Genomic DNA, 17,352 nt, shown 5'->3' with positions numbered 1-17,352 from the left:
TTGATGATGAGGGTATTAGACATAGGAGAAAAACATGGTTTTCCCAGGGTCGTACAACTAGTAAATGTCTGAAGAAATTTCAAACCCAGATATTCCTGATTCCAAATCCAAGGAAGCATCCATAACACCTCACTGATAAAGATCCAGGCAAATTGTCTTGTAAATAAAATGTAGTGTTACCATAGAAAGAGACAATTGCAGAATCATCTGAGATGTTACATATATTTTACTCTTTCTCAACAATGGAATGAAATCTGAATGCTCTACTTTATGCTGACCTCTACTATAGAAATCAAAGAATAACACATTCTATCAAAGCCATTGAAAAACATTATTTCCTTTATAAATCATGAAAAATAACATCACTGAAATTAAAAATATAAAAAGAAACCCTAAACTAAAAGCAAAAAGTCATCCAATTCATTAGTAGTCATCATTCTGAAGGGAAAGCCTATGTGGATTCATTTTCATAATTGTTGTTTACAGAGATAAGGGAGCAGTTGCCACATTTATGTATCATTTGCATACATATATGTGTATGTAGATATGTTTATGTACATATAGGTATGTAAATATGAGTTCACTTCATTTTCACTAGAAATGATGTGGTTGGAGAAAACATGAGAATGCTGTGTCTGTCACTTTTATTTAAATTAAATAATTCCTTGTTATATTCTGCTTTCATAATAAGAATAGTTTGGGTTATTTCATAGGTTATGCTATCTTTGGTCAGAATAAAGAAAAATTTAAGAATCATCATGTCAGCTCACACATGAGAAGACTTGAGTTAGTATATGTAGATAGAAAGAACCTTTAAGGATATTTATTACAATCCCCACATTTTACAAATGAGGAAATAGACGCAGAAATATTAAAGCACTTACCTAAAAATCCCATAAGTATTGGGGGGTCAGTGATAAGATTTGAAGCCAAATTCTCTGTCTCTAGGATGAGTGTTGTTTCCCCTCTGTCCTGCTTCTGACATATGGCTATATGAAATAGGTGCATGTCCCAAAAAACTAGATTTGGAATGCATCTTTGCATTAACCTCCAAACAAATAAATAAATACCTTTTTTGCAAAAAGAGAAACACTGCAATATTCAGAGTATAGATAACAGTGGAAGAAACTAATTATATGCCTTCCAGGAATGGGAGACTGTCCCTGTTCAAACACATAGAGATGTTAGTTTTTGTTCCATCTCCATTTATGGATATCTATTAATTACTCAGTATCTCTCTCTAAGGCTAGAAATTGAAAATCCAGTACCAATCTTCATTGGTACAGGGAGACTCCTCACCATGGTTTTTCTACACCAATAAGATCACAGATTCAAGTTTTTAAAAAGAAAAAATCCACTTAAGGATCAGAAAGAGCCTCAAAAGTTTTCTAGTTGACTGAATAGCAATCCCATTCTATAAAATCAAGAATAAGTTCATTCAATCTCAATTTGAAGATCTTCAGTGATAAAGAACTTTATTTTAATTAATTTTAGATCTAATCATTAGGGAGTTTATCTTTACATTATGATAAAATCTTAAAATCTGCCTCTTTGTAACATCTGGCTTTTGTTCTCAATTCTACCTTTCAATGCTAGCTAAACAGATTTAAATCATCTTCCCTTTTGAAGCACAGGAAAATGTCCTGAGATGACCTATGCCTACCACCTAGTTTGGATCTTTTTGTTTTTGTTCCAATGTAACTGGCATCAAACTAAGAGGGAAAGGGAAGACTCAGTTCAAATAAACAAATTTTTAGAAAATTACATGGAATGCCTAGTGTGAACAAGTCCCTATCCAATGTTGTGGATATTATCATAAAATTATTACAGGCTAAGATATCTGGTTATATTTTCAGATAATACTAGTGCAGCTTTTTGGTCCTTATTGGCTTTGTCCTTGTTGGCTTACCTTATTAGAACCTCTTTTTGCCTCCCATGGATTTGTTGTCACCAATGTAAGGCTCCAGGTTCTGGGAATGAGTTCATTGTTTGTTTCCTGGATTTATATCATAAATTCTAGCCCACAGCCCCTCCCACTATTTACAGTCTAGGCATCTGTTATGGACAGATGGACTCTCCTAAAACAGTGTGGCAGACAATAGAATGCTCTAACCTAGAAAGATCCTGAATTTTAGAAGGAGCTATGTGAGAGTTAGTGTGATGTTAGAGTGGGAGTCTCACATTTTAGTGTGAGTATAGGACTGAATTCTAACATTTTATTTTGGAATACTCTAGCCTTATAGGGCTGGAAATCCTGCATCTTTTTTATTTGTTTATTCATCTGGCACCCCTCTCAGCATCATGGGCTCAAGAGAATGTAGTTCTACTCCCATGCCTGTGCTCTGGTATTTAGTAGGTGCATTTGGTATTTAGATATGAAAGGGATAGCCTATATAGTCACCAATTAATTCCAAGCTGTTTTGATTATTATTGGAATTGAGGCTCTTCAGTTCAATAATTCAACTACTGATTAAGCATCCATTGGGTGGCAAGCATTCTGCCAGGTACTGGGGACATAAAGAAAAAAAATGAAATGATCCTTGCCTTTATGAAGCTTTGATTCTTCCTTATGGAGAGAATAGAGAATGTAGTACTCAAATACTAAATAGATAGGTATTTGAATACAGTTAAGAGTTCTTGGATCCACAGAACTAGAGTCAAATCTCACTTTTAACATTAATATCTGTGCAAACACTGAAAAAGTCAGTAAATCTCCCTCTTTCTCAGTTTCCAAAACTTTAAACTGGAGCTCCAGTAGCTGACAGACTTTCCAACTCTGGATTAAGGATGCCAAACCATTTAACATCTATGATCCTCAGTTTCTTCATCAATCAAAAGATTCAGTTGCTTCTAAAGTCATTTTAACCTCTAGACTTCTTATATATGATGCTGTGGTTCCAATGATGTAAATGTTTTCTTTGATAATGATTATAATTCATCCATGATGAATCCTCTATCCTCTGTAATTCTTTTTCCATATCCCCGATAAAGTTATCATAAAGCATGCTGAAGTCATTATTTGTGTTGTGCTAATACTGTAAAGGTTCAGGCCATCCAAGTATTTCTTACTCAACATGTCACCAACAATTTTTTTTGGCAATATAAAAAGTACACAAATAGAAAATATAATAAAAGTAATAAAAGAATACTAGCAACTGAGGAAAATCAGAAGGATCTCAGTAATACCTCAACTAAACTTTGAAGAAAATTAAGGATTTTAAGAGATGAAGGCAAAAAGAGAGTAGTTTCTAAATTCAGAGCCTAGCCTTTGCAAAAGCTTGATGATTACTCATAAAGTCAATCTATTCAGTCATCAGAAGGCCAATGTGACTGGAATACAAAGTATGTGAAGGGGAGCACTATAAAATACATCAGAAAGGTAGATGTGATTTACATTGTGAAGGGTTTTAAATGTAAAAGGTAATAATTTAATTTTTTTTTTTCTTGGGACAGTGTTTCAGTTGGATCTTTATATTGTATAATTATATAGTCATTAGGTTAATAGAGTCCATTAGCATTTGATTCAAGTCTGCTTTATAAAAAGAAGTAGAACTATTCAAATATTTCTCTTCATATGACTTACTCTGTATGTCAATTTTAAGCATGTACAGAACACCCTCTAAGTATAGAACATACCTATAGGATGCAAAACATAGTCAAATATAAATATGTTCTTGTATAATTTCAGAAAACAGCTGTGCATGTCCCAAGAGACTAGAGTTGGAAAGTATCTTCCCAATAACCACTAACCAAATGAATCCCTTCCCTGACAAAAGAGAAAACATTACAATGTGGAGAGTATAGATAACAATGTAAGAAACTAAATATATACCTCCAGGAATGAGAGAATGACCCTGTTTAAATACATAGAGATGTTAACTTTTGTTCCATGCTATATTCATGGTCCCATTTTATAACCTATTTTACCTCTCACTGGGCAGATAACCAAATGAGACCCAATTAACTTGGTAGATGCCAGCTGGAATACTGTATACTGTTAGGAATCTCCCAGAAACACAAAGTTGGATGTATAAAAAAATACAAGCGGGTTTCTACGCATCATCTGTTTCACCCATAATTTGTACTGTATAACCAAGAGTCATCAGAGAGTTTAATATTGTTAGAACCATATTATTGTCAATCAATAAACATTTATTTAGTACCTATTGTGTACCAGGTACCCTGGTAAGCACTAAGGATATTTGTGAAAAAGAAAAGCTCAGTTGATACCCTCAAGGATATCACCATCTAATGGAGAAGACAACACAAAAGCAAACATACAAACAAGCTATAAACATAATAAATAGAAAATAATTGAGAGAAAAGAAATTGGAATTAAGAGTGTTTGGGAAAGATTTCCTGTAGAAGAGAGATTTTAGAAAGAACTTAAAGGAATTCAAGGAGGCCAATAGGTAGAGATGGGGAGATGGAACAATTCACTCCACTTGGCCAAAATCACCCTGGTTGTAAATTTAAAAGCCAGAATTTTATTGATTTTTATTGAGATTCACTGTAGATGAGTGGGAGTTGTACTACACTTGAAGTAAGGGTTCAAATCCCAGATCCCATGCTTAGTAGCTATGTCACTGAATTGTTCTCAACTTCAGTTTCCTCATTTGAAAGAAATATGATATTTGTATTGTGTACTTAACATGTTCATTGTGATGAGCATGCTTATGGATGACATTCAGGTAAAAACATAACCATTCATGTTCATTTTTGTTATTAAATTAAAGATTTTTTGGGAAAACACAAAATAAATACTTTAGCAATATTACCTATTGGCCCTAAAAAGAGAACATAAGAAGGCATCATAATGGAATATGCAGAATGACAGATTTGGAGACAGAAACCTAGATTTAATTCCTACCTCTATCTCTTTCTACTTGTGTGATCTTGGATTCATTCTTTAAACTGTGTATGACTCATTTCCCTAACCTTTAAAACACAGAGTTCTTTTGAACTCTAACTATATTGTCACTGTGATTCTTTAAGTGGCCAGCTTACTGCTATAGATGGGCTGAGCTTAATAGAAGAATTATGATTAATTCAACAGTATAAGATTTTTTTTCAAACAAACACTATAATTACATGTTGTTTTTTTCCCAAACTTTAGTTAAAACACAATAATTAAGGTTTTTGGTTCTGGTTCCCCTTCTGATATGTAAGTGTGTGTGTGTGTGTGTGTGTGTGTGTGTGTGTGTGTGTGTGTGTGTGTGTGTGTGTGTGTTTAAAATTTGTGACTCTTAAAGCTTTCTACTTCACTTTTTAAAAATCTCTCCAATAACTTGCAAGTCACAGTACTGTGCTAGGGCAATGGTTTGGTGCCATCTAGTGAATCCCCAAATATTTCCATTTACATAGAGGTTCGTGAGAGTCAATATTTGATAGGAATATAAGTAATAATTAGTAATTACAGAATTATTAGAAATTAAAAAGGCTTATGCTTAGTGGAATGATTTGTAATCCTGTCATTTCTATTTGTAGCCAGTAATCAAATATAGTAAATGACCTAAATGTTATATATGGTAATGACCTTATTCTTGTGAATAAGACAAACAATAATCTTATTTTCAAATAAAACATTTATTGTCATTTCTGAGTCAGCAAAGCAATATGTAATAAATGTCCAAAACTGCACAAATATTTTTTAAACCTAAAGAAGTTTGGAAATACAAGCTTTCTATCTATTCTATTTTTATGGGATCTATTCCTTCTTCCCTACTATGGGGCTCTGATAGGTCTTGCCAAGTTACCTGATACTAGATAGAGTCAAGCCATTCTAATCAAGAATTCCTCAAAGTCTCAGGAGGAAGAAGAAATATAAGAATCAAAGAATGAAGCAAAAGATCAGTTAGCCAATATTGTAAAAGAAAGAAAATTTAGAAAATCCTCAAATTAAAGAAGGAAAATGAGTTCCTCTTTTAGCCATAAATGTAAGGCAAAAGTTTTTGTTTTGCAAAAAAATCTTTAAAATGTGAGAATCTTATTCTGCTCTTTATTCCGGGACTTTACAATTAAGGTACAATGGAAATACCTCTGGATGTAAATCAGAGAATTCAGGCCTAAAGCCTGGCTCTACTATTTATAACCTGTATAGAGTTAGCTAAGTTTCTTATATCTCAATTTCTTCATGTGTAAAGTGAACACTAAATTAGGTAATCTCAAAGACCCTTTCCACCTCTGAATCAAATATTATCAAAGTCTCGAGTACATAGTGGTTCTTTTATATGATGTCAGATCCTCTGACCCTCAACCCTGAATCATTCACTGGACACTTAGCCTTGGTTTTGTTTTAAAATAAATGCTTCATATGTCATATGATATGATATGATGAAAAAATAAATTTGGCTTCTCTGGATCTATGGTTTCCAGTAGTGTCTGAAAATGAAAAAGCACTCAACACATGATTAGGATAATAAATAATGATGATAATGGTGATAATAACAATATGAACATATGCTTAAGTTACCCAAGACAGTAAGTGAATAGGATATACTGTCACATGATATTTATATGAATTAACTAGAGATTATAACTTGAAGAAGATAATATTTGGAGAGGGGCATGATAATTGTTTTCAACACCTTCTAAACAACAACACCTATAAAACTGAGATTAGGCTTATTCTGCATGACTCCAGAAGACAGAATTAGCAATGATGGATAGAAATGTCAAAAAGAAAAATTTAAGCTTTATCTCAATATTTAGAAAATTTCCAGACAGTAAGTACAGCCCAAAATTAGCATGAGCTACCAGTGAAGGTAATGATTTCCTATTTATTGAACTTATTCAGTTGGAAATGGAATGGCCACTTTTTGAGAATATTGTAGAGGAGATTATTCTTGGACACATTGGAACTATATTTCCTCTAGTTTCTCTTACAACTTCAAGATTCTGTGATTCTGTAAATATTTTAAAGTAATTTAGAAAAATTATACATAAAAAAGAAAGAAAAGTAACATATAACTGGTTTTCTTGGCTGATCCTAAAACTAAAAATTATAGTAGACCTTTTTTTAAAATTACATTTAAGAATCTCTGCTAGTAGACCTCTCCTTAGAGAGATGTCACTACCTTTAAGACAGCACTTTGCATTTTAGAACAATGTTTACTCTTGGAAAGTTCATGCATACATACATACAGAATCAGAAACAGTCACTGTGAGGCTTTTATCCATTAGTTCTATTAGTCTGCCTTCTGGCCAATCAAAATAAGTTTTCTTTCTTTCATGAGAATACCCTTAAATATTTTAACACAAATATATTCTTCTATTCTGAGTCCTTTCTTCTCTAATTTTAGTCTCCCAAGTTCTTTCAATGAATGTGCATAAGATGGGAAGATAGAATTAAATTTTTTCTAAAAGAACTTTTATAAGGAAACTGAAGGGAAAACAGAAAAAACAGAAGTAATCAAGCTTGAAGAGCAACAAGGTGGCACAGTAGATATAGTGCTACACCTGGAGTTAGGGAAAACTCTTCTTCCTGAATTCAAATCTATCCTCAGACACATACCAGTTGTGTAAACTTAGACATATCAGTTAACCCTATTTGTCACAGCTTTCTTATCTGTAAAATGAGCTTAAAAAGAAAATAATAATCACTCCAGTATCTTTATAAGAAAATCCCAAATAGGGTAACAAAGTCAGCAATAACTACAGATTGCCGGAGCTAGAGCTCTGCTTCTTGGATCTAACCATCATTCCTTTAAACTTCATTTTGGATAAGCATTTGTTAAATGGCCATCATGAAAAGTAGAGTTGCATGGGAATAACAGAGCAGCTTCAGAGAAAGGAAAACTAGAGTTCAAGTATGTCACAGGTTAGAGATGTGGCCCTGAGAAAAAACAATTTAATTGCTTAGTACTCTGGCCAACTCTTTAAGTTGCAAAGAAGGTATCTGGTTTCATTGCAAGAAAGAGTTCCCTTATCAAGAACGTCCCTATGGCCAGTAAATTATTCTCCGTGTAAAGTAATTATTTATAGAATTCTTAACAGAAATATTATGCTAATTTTATTATGATAAGGAGATAATCCAGGGACCTTGAAAGCTATGTCAATAGTTTCTGTCTACCATGCTATAAGAGCTTTGGATACAGGCCCAGGGACAGATTTTGCAATCTAACCTGATTCTCATATCCCAATAGCCTTCAAAACAGCAATGACTGAAGATATTCTGTCTTTAGCTCTAGACTTGGCTCTAGGCTCTGTCTCTATTTAAGATATGGATCCTGAAGAATTGTAGGTAGCCTGGACTATTTATATAGAACAGAACAAATGCAAAAGCTGCAGACTTCTGGCTCATTAGTTAAAAAAGAAATAAGTACTTTCTGTACAGCACATCTGAAGGAAATTCCTATATCCATTGAATAAGTATGAGTGAATCATTGGCAGCTTTTTAGAATCCCATTTTAATATTTATATTTTATCTATTAAAAATTACAAGGAAATTATGTGTACAAAACTTTCAGGAAAAACATGTAAAAAGGGAGAGAGACAGAGAGACAGAGAGAGAGAAAGGCTTTTAATTTTAAAAATAATAATAGCACCTAATCCAAAGGGTTATTGTAGAGCTACATAAAAGATAATGTACATGAAGCACCTTGCAAACCTTAAAAGACTATATAAATGCCAGCTATTATTATCATTATTAATAAACTCAATAATCAATACTTACTTCAACTCATTTCAACATATTAGCTATTATATAAAATGTATAGTGCCAAGACATCCAAAAAGGATAAAAAATACAGAACATATGCTTTCTCACACAGATTAAATATGTACATAAATACTTCCAAAAGAAAAATTTTAAATTATAGGCATAAAAATTTGGCCCTATATAGTGTCTTTTAATGGTCATAAAGTGATTTAACCTATTGCTATGGAGCCAGATCTTTGTCAAGAAATCAAGTTTTTGTCACAGGGAGGAAAATCTGAGTGAAACTGGAATGCAGAACAGTATTAACTTATATGGAGGTGATTCATCACTACAGTGTTGTGTGTGTATGTGTGTGTGTATGTTATGGGGAATTGAACACAGTGAGATGAGTCAAGCAAGTATCAACCAGTTTTATAAACATAAAAAATCAGTAGGATTTTTAGGTATTTTTCAGAATTGGCAGCTATAGTTAACAATTTAGACAATCAACTTGTGCTGTGAGTAAACAGCTATTTCAAGCTTGCTAGGCCTACCCAGCAGTGATCTGCCAAGAAGTCTCAGCAGTGTTTACAATAAATGATAAGAAAAATACAGTCTTAGGAATGTTCTGAGGAAGAAATGGTCAGATTTTATAGAATCTCTAAATTGGTATATCAGATTCAAGGAAACTAGAAAAAAATGATTTTTAAAAGATGCCAATATAAGTAGTTATTTCATTAGAATAATAAGTACTCTTTTAGAACTTCAGTTATTTTGAGTTACTAGAAAAGACCAAATTCATCAACTGTGACAAAAGTAATGTGTCAAAAAACATAACATTTCTACATCACACAACTTAAGATTCTCCCAGTAAGAAATTGATTCTTTCGGCAAAACAATGAGAGTAAAATTTACACCAACCCAAAGTGAACTTTGTAACCCCTTGAGCAAATGAAATATAAATGCTTAAGGCCCAAAGCATTACACATTGAACTCCTCATATTAATGTTTCATTTATTTCATGGAAAACTCATAATTATATCTAAATGTTGTCCTTTATTCCTACTCTACATGTTTATGTGTACATGTGTGTGAATCAGGAAAGATATAATGCTTTTACATAAGACTGAAGAATTAACAACTCCAGACTCTACCTTTTGGGAAAAGAATGCTTGAGAAATGCACAGCATGATATATAATATCATGCTAAGTAAAGTAATTCCCCCCTCCTTTGTTTTTTTTTTTTTTTGTTTGTTTGTTTGTTTTGTTTTGTTTTTTGTTTGTTTTTGTTTTTTGCTGAGGCAATTGACTTGCCCAGGGTCACACAGCTAGGATGTGTTAAGTGTCTGAGAACAGATTTGAACTCAGATTCTCCTGACTTCAGAGCTGGTGCTCTATCCACTGCCCCTCCTTTGTTTTTAGAATCTGATCATTTCACTTCTCAAGTTGTGATAAATATATAAGCTTCTTGCTATAGTAATGAAGAAGAAAGAAGCATTATTTGGTGAAAGGAGTGGAAAACAAGAAATAAAAAGGCCAGATGCAGATAAGATGGTACAGGAGAATAAAAGAGAAATGGCACATCTTAAATTGCCTGAGTTGTGGGCAATCTTTGGACAGTTTTGAAAAGTCAACATTTACTGCCACATACCACTGAATAAATATATTCACTACAGGTTTTATTAAAATCATTTCTTTAGTCTGACAATAAATATTTTAGATTTCTCTTTTGTTTTCTTTCCTTTTTCTTAGACTTCAATATTTTTAAGGAGGGTCTTTTTCCTTGAATTTCTTCCTGGATGGCAGTATATGGTTCCAGCCAAGTCATTACATTTTTACCTTTCAGCATCTTCTGGCAATCCAATACACTGTGATGCACTCTATAAAGTCAGAAGTCTTGAACTTTGAGAGTTTTCTTGCTTATTCTGTACTATTCTGTTTAGACGTCTTTGTATTACAAAAACCTAATGCCTATTTCAAGTACTGTTGAAGGGAATTTGCATGGAATTGTATTTCAAGGATGCCTTTCTGAGGAAACACATATTTTCTAACTGAAAATCGCGGTCATGACCTTTTGTAGTAATGATCAGTGGTTAATGGAATGGTAAGGAATAGGAAAGATGCTCACTATTGAAGAATACTTTTTGAATCAAACACATCAGAAGAGAACAGCTGCTGAGCTGTCTCTTTTATTTACTCAGAAAGTATAATAAATTACTTTCAAGTCTTCTCAGTCTAAAGTCAACTATAACTCCTTGAGCAAAGAAAATATAAATGTCCAAGGACCAAAATGGTAAAATGTAAACTCCTCATCTGAAAGCTCCATGTGTTTTGTCATATATAATATCTCTATGATAAACTCATGATTATATCTGGACATTTTTCATTTTTTCCTAGTCTGTATGTAAGTATGAACTGTTCCATATCCATGGAATTTACTTTTTTTTTTTTTTCTCATTTCAGCATGTGGCAAGTTGATGAAAATCACAGGTCCTATTACAGTCAAGACATCTGGAACTCGATTTGGAGCTTGGATGACAGATCCTTTAGCATCAGAAAAAAATAATCGAGTATGTTGTTGCCCCAAATATCTTTGCCTTTCTTTGAAGTTTTCTTTAGAAAGATATAAACTTTCATCTGGGCTATATATTGCTTATATTTTTGCGTATTTTGCTTAATTAAGCCACTGAAAAAGAGTATATCAAAATCACTGTGATACATTATTCCTCACTAAAATATTTCAATCCCATCAATCATAATCTTCATTCATCTTATTTTCATGAAAAATCATAGGAAATAGTTCATTGAAGTTATATAGATTTTTTTATATTTATATTTTAAAATGTATTCATTGAAGAAAATATTTCCATGATGTAGAAAATAAAGTAGAGTCAGGATCTAGCTTCAAAGCCAGGTTCTGCACTTGCTTTTGGCAAGTCACTTGGGACCTCAATTTCTCTATCTTTGAAATAATGGGGTTGATAAGGATGACTTCTCAGCTCTTTTCCAGCAATATATTTCTTATTAAATGCTAGAAACTTCTATGCATTCTTGCAGTGAGGGAATGACAGGAAAGCAGAAGACAGAAAACTCAGCAAGTGAGAAAAAGGAAAAAGGGATACAATGAGAAGTGTGGCAAATGTAGAATCAAGCATCTGGGTATAAATACTGGTTGTGCCACCCACTATCTGAATGATCTTGATTAAGTATTTTAAGATCAATAGATCTCTGTTTTCTCCCCTATAAAATGAGAGGGATGCACTAGCTTACCTATGAGGTAGCTTATAGCTCTAAAGCTATGAGAGGATCCCAGGGAAAATGTTCAAGGTATTAAATTCAGCAGTATTTAAAATCTTCTTGTCTTCCCTCTGATGTTTTCATGAATTGGGGCAAACTACTACAATAGAACTTTGGGAAAATGCTATATGAATTTTCAAATTCAGTATAATTTGGCCCTTTGGGCACCTGACCTAAGGTGGTTCAGGTATTGCTGTAAAAGGAAACAAAGAATTCATTGTGGGTAATTTTCTCATAATAAATTCATCCTATGAATTCTAAAGTTAGTATTAAAGTGATGATTCAATATAATCATAATCCAAACAAGATACTTAGAAAAATAGACCCTAGACTATGAAATCTTAAGACATTTCTGTAAAAATATAGATTCTTTCTCCAGTTGGGGAGATAGAATAAAATATAAATCATTTAAGGTAATTTTCCTTGAAAACAGTTTGCACAGTACTTGACACAGGAAATTTAATAAGTATTTGTTTCCCTTCCCAACACTTGTCTCTTTCCCCAATATAAGGAGAACTAAATTGTCTATAAATGCTTTAGATCTTTCTTTTAATTGTGTTTTTAGGAAGAGAGTCAAGAATTGTAATTTTATTGGGTTAAGAATGAAGGAAACTAAGCTCTATACCATTGCAGATTATTGATTGTTTCTTAGAGAACTGAAAGTCATATGCCTTACCCAAGATCATAGCCAACATGAATTATGAGAAGATTTGAATCCAGGTCTTTCTGATGCCAATGCAGACTATCTACTGAGCTTCACTATCTCTTAGATACTTCTTATGACATAATATTTAAATTGAATTATTTCAACAAATTTTATTAAGCAGTTACTGCCTAGATAGCAAGGATACACAAAAATCAAGATACTTCCTGACTTTGATGGGGGAGCTTGGGGTGGGGAGGGGAGATAAAATAACAGATCAAAGCATGAAAATAATTTTGCTTTCAAAATTTTCATATATATATATATATATATACATATATATATATATATATATATATACATATCTGTATTGATATCTGCTAGTTTGCATGGTTTTAGATTCTTTAATAAGAATGCAAATAAGTTGAGCTGATTTTTTTTTTTATTCCCTCCAGGTTTGGTACATGGATAGTTACACTAATAATAAGATTGTTCGTGAATATAAATCAATTGCAGACTTTGTCAGTGGAGCTGAATCAAGGACATATAACCTCCCTTTCAAATGGGCAGGGACTAACCATGTGGTCTATAATGGCTCCCTCTATTTTAACAAGTATCAGAGTAATATCATCATCAAGTACAGTTTTGACACAGGAAGAGTCTTGGCTCAGAGGAGCCTGGAATATGCTGGCTTTCATAATGTTTACCCTTACACATGGGGTGGTTTCTCTGACATCGATTTGATGGCTGATGAGATTGGACTATGGGCAGTATACGCAACCAATCAGAATGCAGGCAACATTGTCATCAGCCAGCTTAATCAAGATACCTTGGAGGTGATGAAGAGCTGGAGTACTGGCTATCCCAAGAGGAGTGCTGGAGAATCTTTCATGATCTGTGGGACCCTATATGTCACCAACTCTCATTTAACTGGAGCCAAGGTTTATTATTCTTATTCTACCAAAACCTCCACATATGAGTACACAGACATCCCGTTCCATAACCAATATTTTCACATATCCATGCTTGACTACAATGCAAGAGATAGAGCTCTGTATGCCTGGAACAACGGACATCAGGTCCTGTTCAATGTCACCCTTTTCCACATCATTAAAACGGAGGATGACACATAAGTGTTGCTTTATTTTTTATTTATTTTTTAATTTTTCAATTATCTTAGTGTCATTTGTGATAAACTCTAAAGCATCTCATATTTTTTTTCTGTAGTATGTGTTTTTTTTTCATCATTTGCCAAAAAGCATTTTATACTATTAGAGTGTGTCACAAAAACACCCGAGACTGTCCTAAGATGACCCATTGGAAATGCATCTTAATTATTGGATCTGCAAGGCGAATCATGACCTTGTGTGAAAAGCACTAAAGAGAGTTTGAGTGACTAAAGTCAAGGTTTCCAAAAGATTAATGATCTGCCTTATATTTGAGTCAGAGACTAATGGTGGCTTAAGTGCATGAATGTCTTTTTTTACTTCTGTCCTTTTTTTAATCTGTCAATTTGTTGCTCCACATCAGGAAATATTTTGGTAGTAATTGGAAGCAAAAAGAGTACTTTTCCCTCCCATTTATTTCTTAAAAGATAAAAAAAAAAAAAATTCAAGGATCTGGTTTACTTGGGAAAACTAATATCCATCATTTTGCTGTTACCTAATTCTCTGATGCGGTGCTGTAAAGTACATTTTTAAACCTCTTGCTAACATTTTACTGGCAATATGTATTTCTACCATTGTAACCACCATTGTGCAATTGTATCTCTTCACTTCTGTGAAAGTAAACTAAGTACTATTTTTTATAAAATACATTGAAGTCGAATTTCAGTGATGACTATGGGATGGACTTGAAAGGAATCAAGAAGGGATAATGCTCTCATTTTGGGCCTTTTCTGTAAGCACTGTAAATCTTTAAAAGATAATGGGAAAAGCAGCTTCTCATTAATTCATTTCAATTCAAATGGATTCAAGAAGTATCACCTAATTATGTAACACATGCTAGTCACTGTCCAAGAGATTCAAAAGCAAAAATGAAAAAATACCCCTAGCCTCAAAGAGCTTACAATCTATTAGAGAAATATATACAGAGGGAAAAAAATAATCTCAAAGTTGGAATTTTACCTCCCTATGTATAATGGATCATTGGCAACTAAATATCAAAAGTAGTCCAGTACAGTTGGTTTGATACAAAATCTATTGCATATTATTCATTGTAGTTGTCGGAAGAATCTATCCAGTCTAATAAAGAATGAGTAGAGGAGTATAGAATCATCTGCATATCTTATATATAACCCATTGTCTTTGCTAAGAGAATTTACCCCTCTCAAGAGAAGGAAAACAAACAAACAAACAAAAAACCACAACTTCAGTGCTATTTTCCTGTGCTAAAACTCAAAACTTGCAATTAATGTAAACAGAATAACTAAATTTTAACTAAAATTCTATAATTTCAAAGACCATAGAATCATAGAAATTTGAAATTTCCAGGGCTCTTTGGGTCCATTTTACCCAATTCATATCTGACCAAGAATCTCTTCTATAACATATGATAAATGGTCATTTAACCTTTACTGGAAAATCTACCTTTTGGGGAAAGTCGCTACTTTTAAAGGCAATCTTTTATTCCAGTATGTGACAGATGTAATTGTGAAAATCTTTGAACTACATATCATTACTAATTCTGTCTTTTGGAATCAAGAAGAAAAAAAATCTAATCTTCTTTCTGGGTAATAAGCCCCATACATACTTTAAGATAGCTACCATACCTCCTTATAACAATCAGCCATTTTCAAAAATACAGTTTTGGAAAACTGACATATATTGCTAATGGCAAATATAAGGTCATATTTATACTAACAAATAGTGAATCATGCAAAGTTTAAAAAATATAAATGTTAATTTTTTAAAGGTAACAACTTATCAAACTTCATCAGCAAAACAATCATTTATGACATTTTGACCTAGAAAATTATAGATGTAAATCTTTTTGCTTGTATTCAACTCATTTTTCATTCCTCAATGAAGATTATATCCATACTTACATGAGGGTAAACATAAATTTCAGTAAAAAAAGAGTCTATAATTTTCAATTTGGGACAACTCTGATTACTTGCACTTGAAAACTATCTTTTCCATTTACACAAGAGAAAATCAATGATTTTTAAATCATTTCAAAGATTTATTCTAATAGTTTGGATAATTCTGGTAGTAAAACTTGAAAAATCCTGGAAGATTCAAACAACCAAGGCATTTATATTAGCCCAATTAAAAAAAAAATTCATCAGATATACATAACTTGGAATAGTAAACCTTTGTATCAGGAAAGAAGAAAGCTCCATTAAATTCTTAAACAATAGTTTTCTAAGTGGGTGGCTTCAATTAGATACATGATTATTCATTTCCTTTTCTACAATTACTATCATGTGGTACATTTAACCCCAAGATGATTACAGTTTATTTGCCAAGTGCACAGTTCTTAAAGAACTTAGTATCTCAATTTAAGATTTCTTCATTATTACAGTAAGTAAGACAACATGAACTTTTGTGTGATTTGTATTAAGCACAAAAAGAAATTCAGTTTTTTATTAATCAGTGATTGTCATGTTAATACCTGAGATAAAATGCAACTTACTCAAAAACCTGGTAGTCTCAAGCCTTTATCCAGGATAATAAACTATAGAAAATGACATAACATTTCTGAAAGTTGAGCTGATAGAAATGGATATTTAGCAATACCTAATTTATATAACATTTTAAAGTTTGTTAAACACTTTACATACATGTTTAGAAGAAGAGGTAAGTTACTTCATTTAATCTTCACAATAAATCTGTATATTATCCCCATTTTATAGCTGAGAGATATGATGTGACTTGCACATGGTCAGCTAGCTAGTATCAGTCTTCCTGATTCCAAGTTCAGGACTTGATCCACTCACCAGGTGACTCCTAGCCTACCATGATTCCTTTTAATTCTCTCTTCACTTATGTCCCCGTTGATATTAAATTAGCTACTTAATTGGAAAAATATCTATGTCATAATGTGCTATTTAGCCAAGTGACAATAGCAATCACTATTTAATAAGTGATAATTTTAAAAAACAACCTATATTCCTCTTGGATAGACCTATCATTTCACCACTATAGGACAGAGGTATCAGTTTTAAATAGAATTGGGGATTACTAGACCCCTGTGGACTACATATTAACTTAGAAAACCACATGTCAACATTATTTATGTCCTGTTACATTTTTGTTTATTAAATATTTCCCAATTATATTTCTAGCTCTCAAGGGTGTTGTGAGCAATGCAAGCTTGAACATTTGACATATTTGTATAAAAGACTCCTGGATAAGGAAAGCTCTTTTATCAATTTACATCGATACCTTCTTTGCAACTTACAGTCTTAGAGAATATCCCAGAATATCAGAAGGTTAAATAATTTGCTTAAGGTTATACAGTCAATATGTATCAGAGGTAATATTGAACTCCACAAGCTGGTTTCCTGTCTTATCTTGCCACTTATATAATATTTCAAAGTGTGCAAAACATTTTAAATGTAGGCTTGGTTTTGGAGTTTGTAATAACCTTGTGATATAAGTACAATAATTTTTGTTCCTTTAAGGAAACTGAGATTCACAAAAGTCACATTTTGTCCAAGGTCACATTTATAATGACTTAGAACAAAAAGTAATGATTAAAATCTATGTCTTCTTCCCTCCAATTCTAACATGCCTCTCAAGCAAAAATAGACCAGTGGTAAAATGACTAT

General features: G+C 32.7%; 1 protein-coding gene across 4 annotated transcripts in view; it reads left to right on the top strand.

Annotated features, from left to right (window-relative positions):
* The window catches only part of OLFM3 (olfactomedin 3), a 276,466-nt gene extending 262,064 nt beyond the window's left edge, over nucleotides 1–14,402 (top strand). For all 4 annotated transcript variants that reach the window (XM_074262823.1, XM_074262822.1, XM_074262821.1 and 1 more), the window contains 2 exons: nucleotides 11,102–11,208; nucleotides 13,034–14,402. In XM_074262823.1, the coding sequence (XP_074118924.1) occupies nucleotides 11,102–11,208; nucleotides 13,034–13,711 (785 nt within the window). In that variant the 3' untranslated portion in view covers nucleotides 13,712–14,402. The remainder of the gene's footprint in view (nucleotides 1–11,101; nucleotides 11,209–13,033) is intronic.
* Nucleotides 14,403–17,352: the final 2,950 nt, after the last annotated feature.

The sequence above is a fragment of the Sminthopsis crassicaudata genome, chromosome 4 (assembly GCF_048593235.1).
Source record: "Sminthopsis crassicaudata isolate SCR6 chromosome 4, ASM4859323v1, whole genome shotgun sequence".
NCBI classification, from domain to species: domain Eukaryota; kingdom Metazoa; phylum Chordata; class Mammalia; order Dasyuromorphia; family Dasyuridae; genus Sminthopsis; species Sminthopsis crassicaudata.
This window is presented reverse-complemented; position numbering and strand designations above follow the sequence as displayed.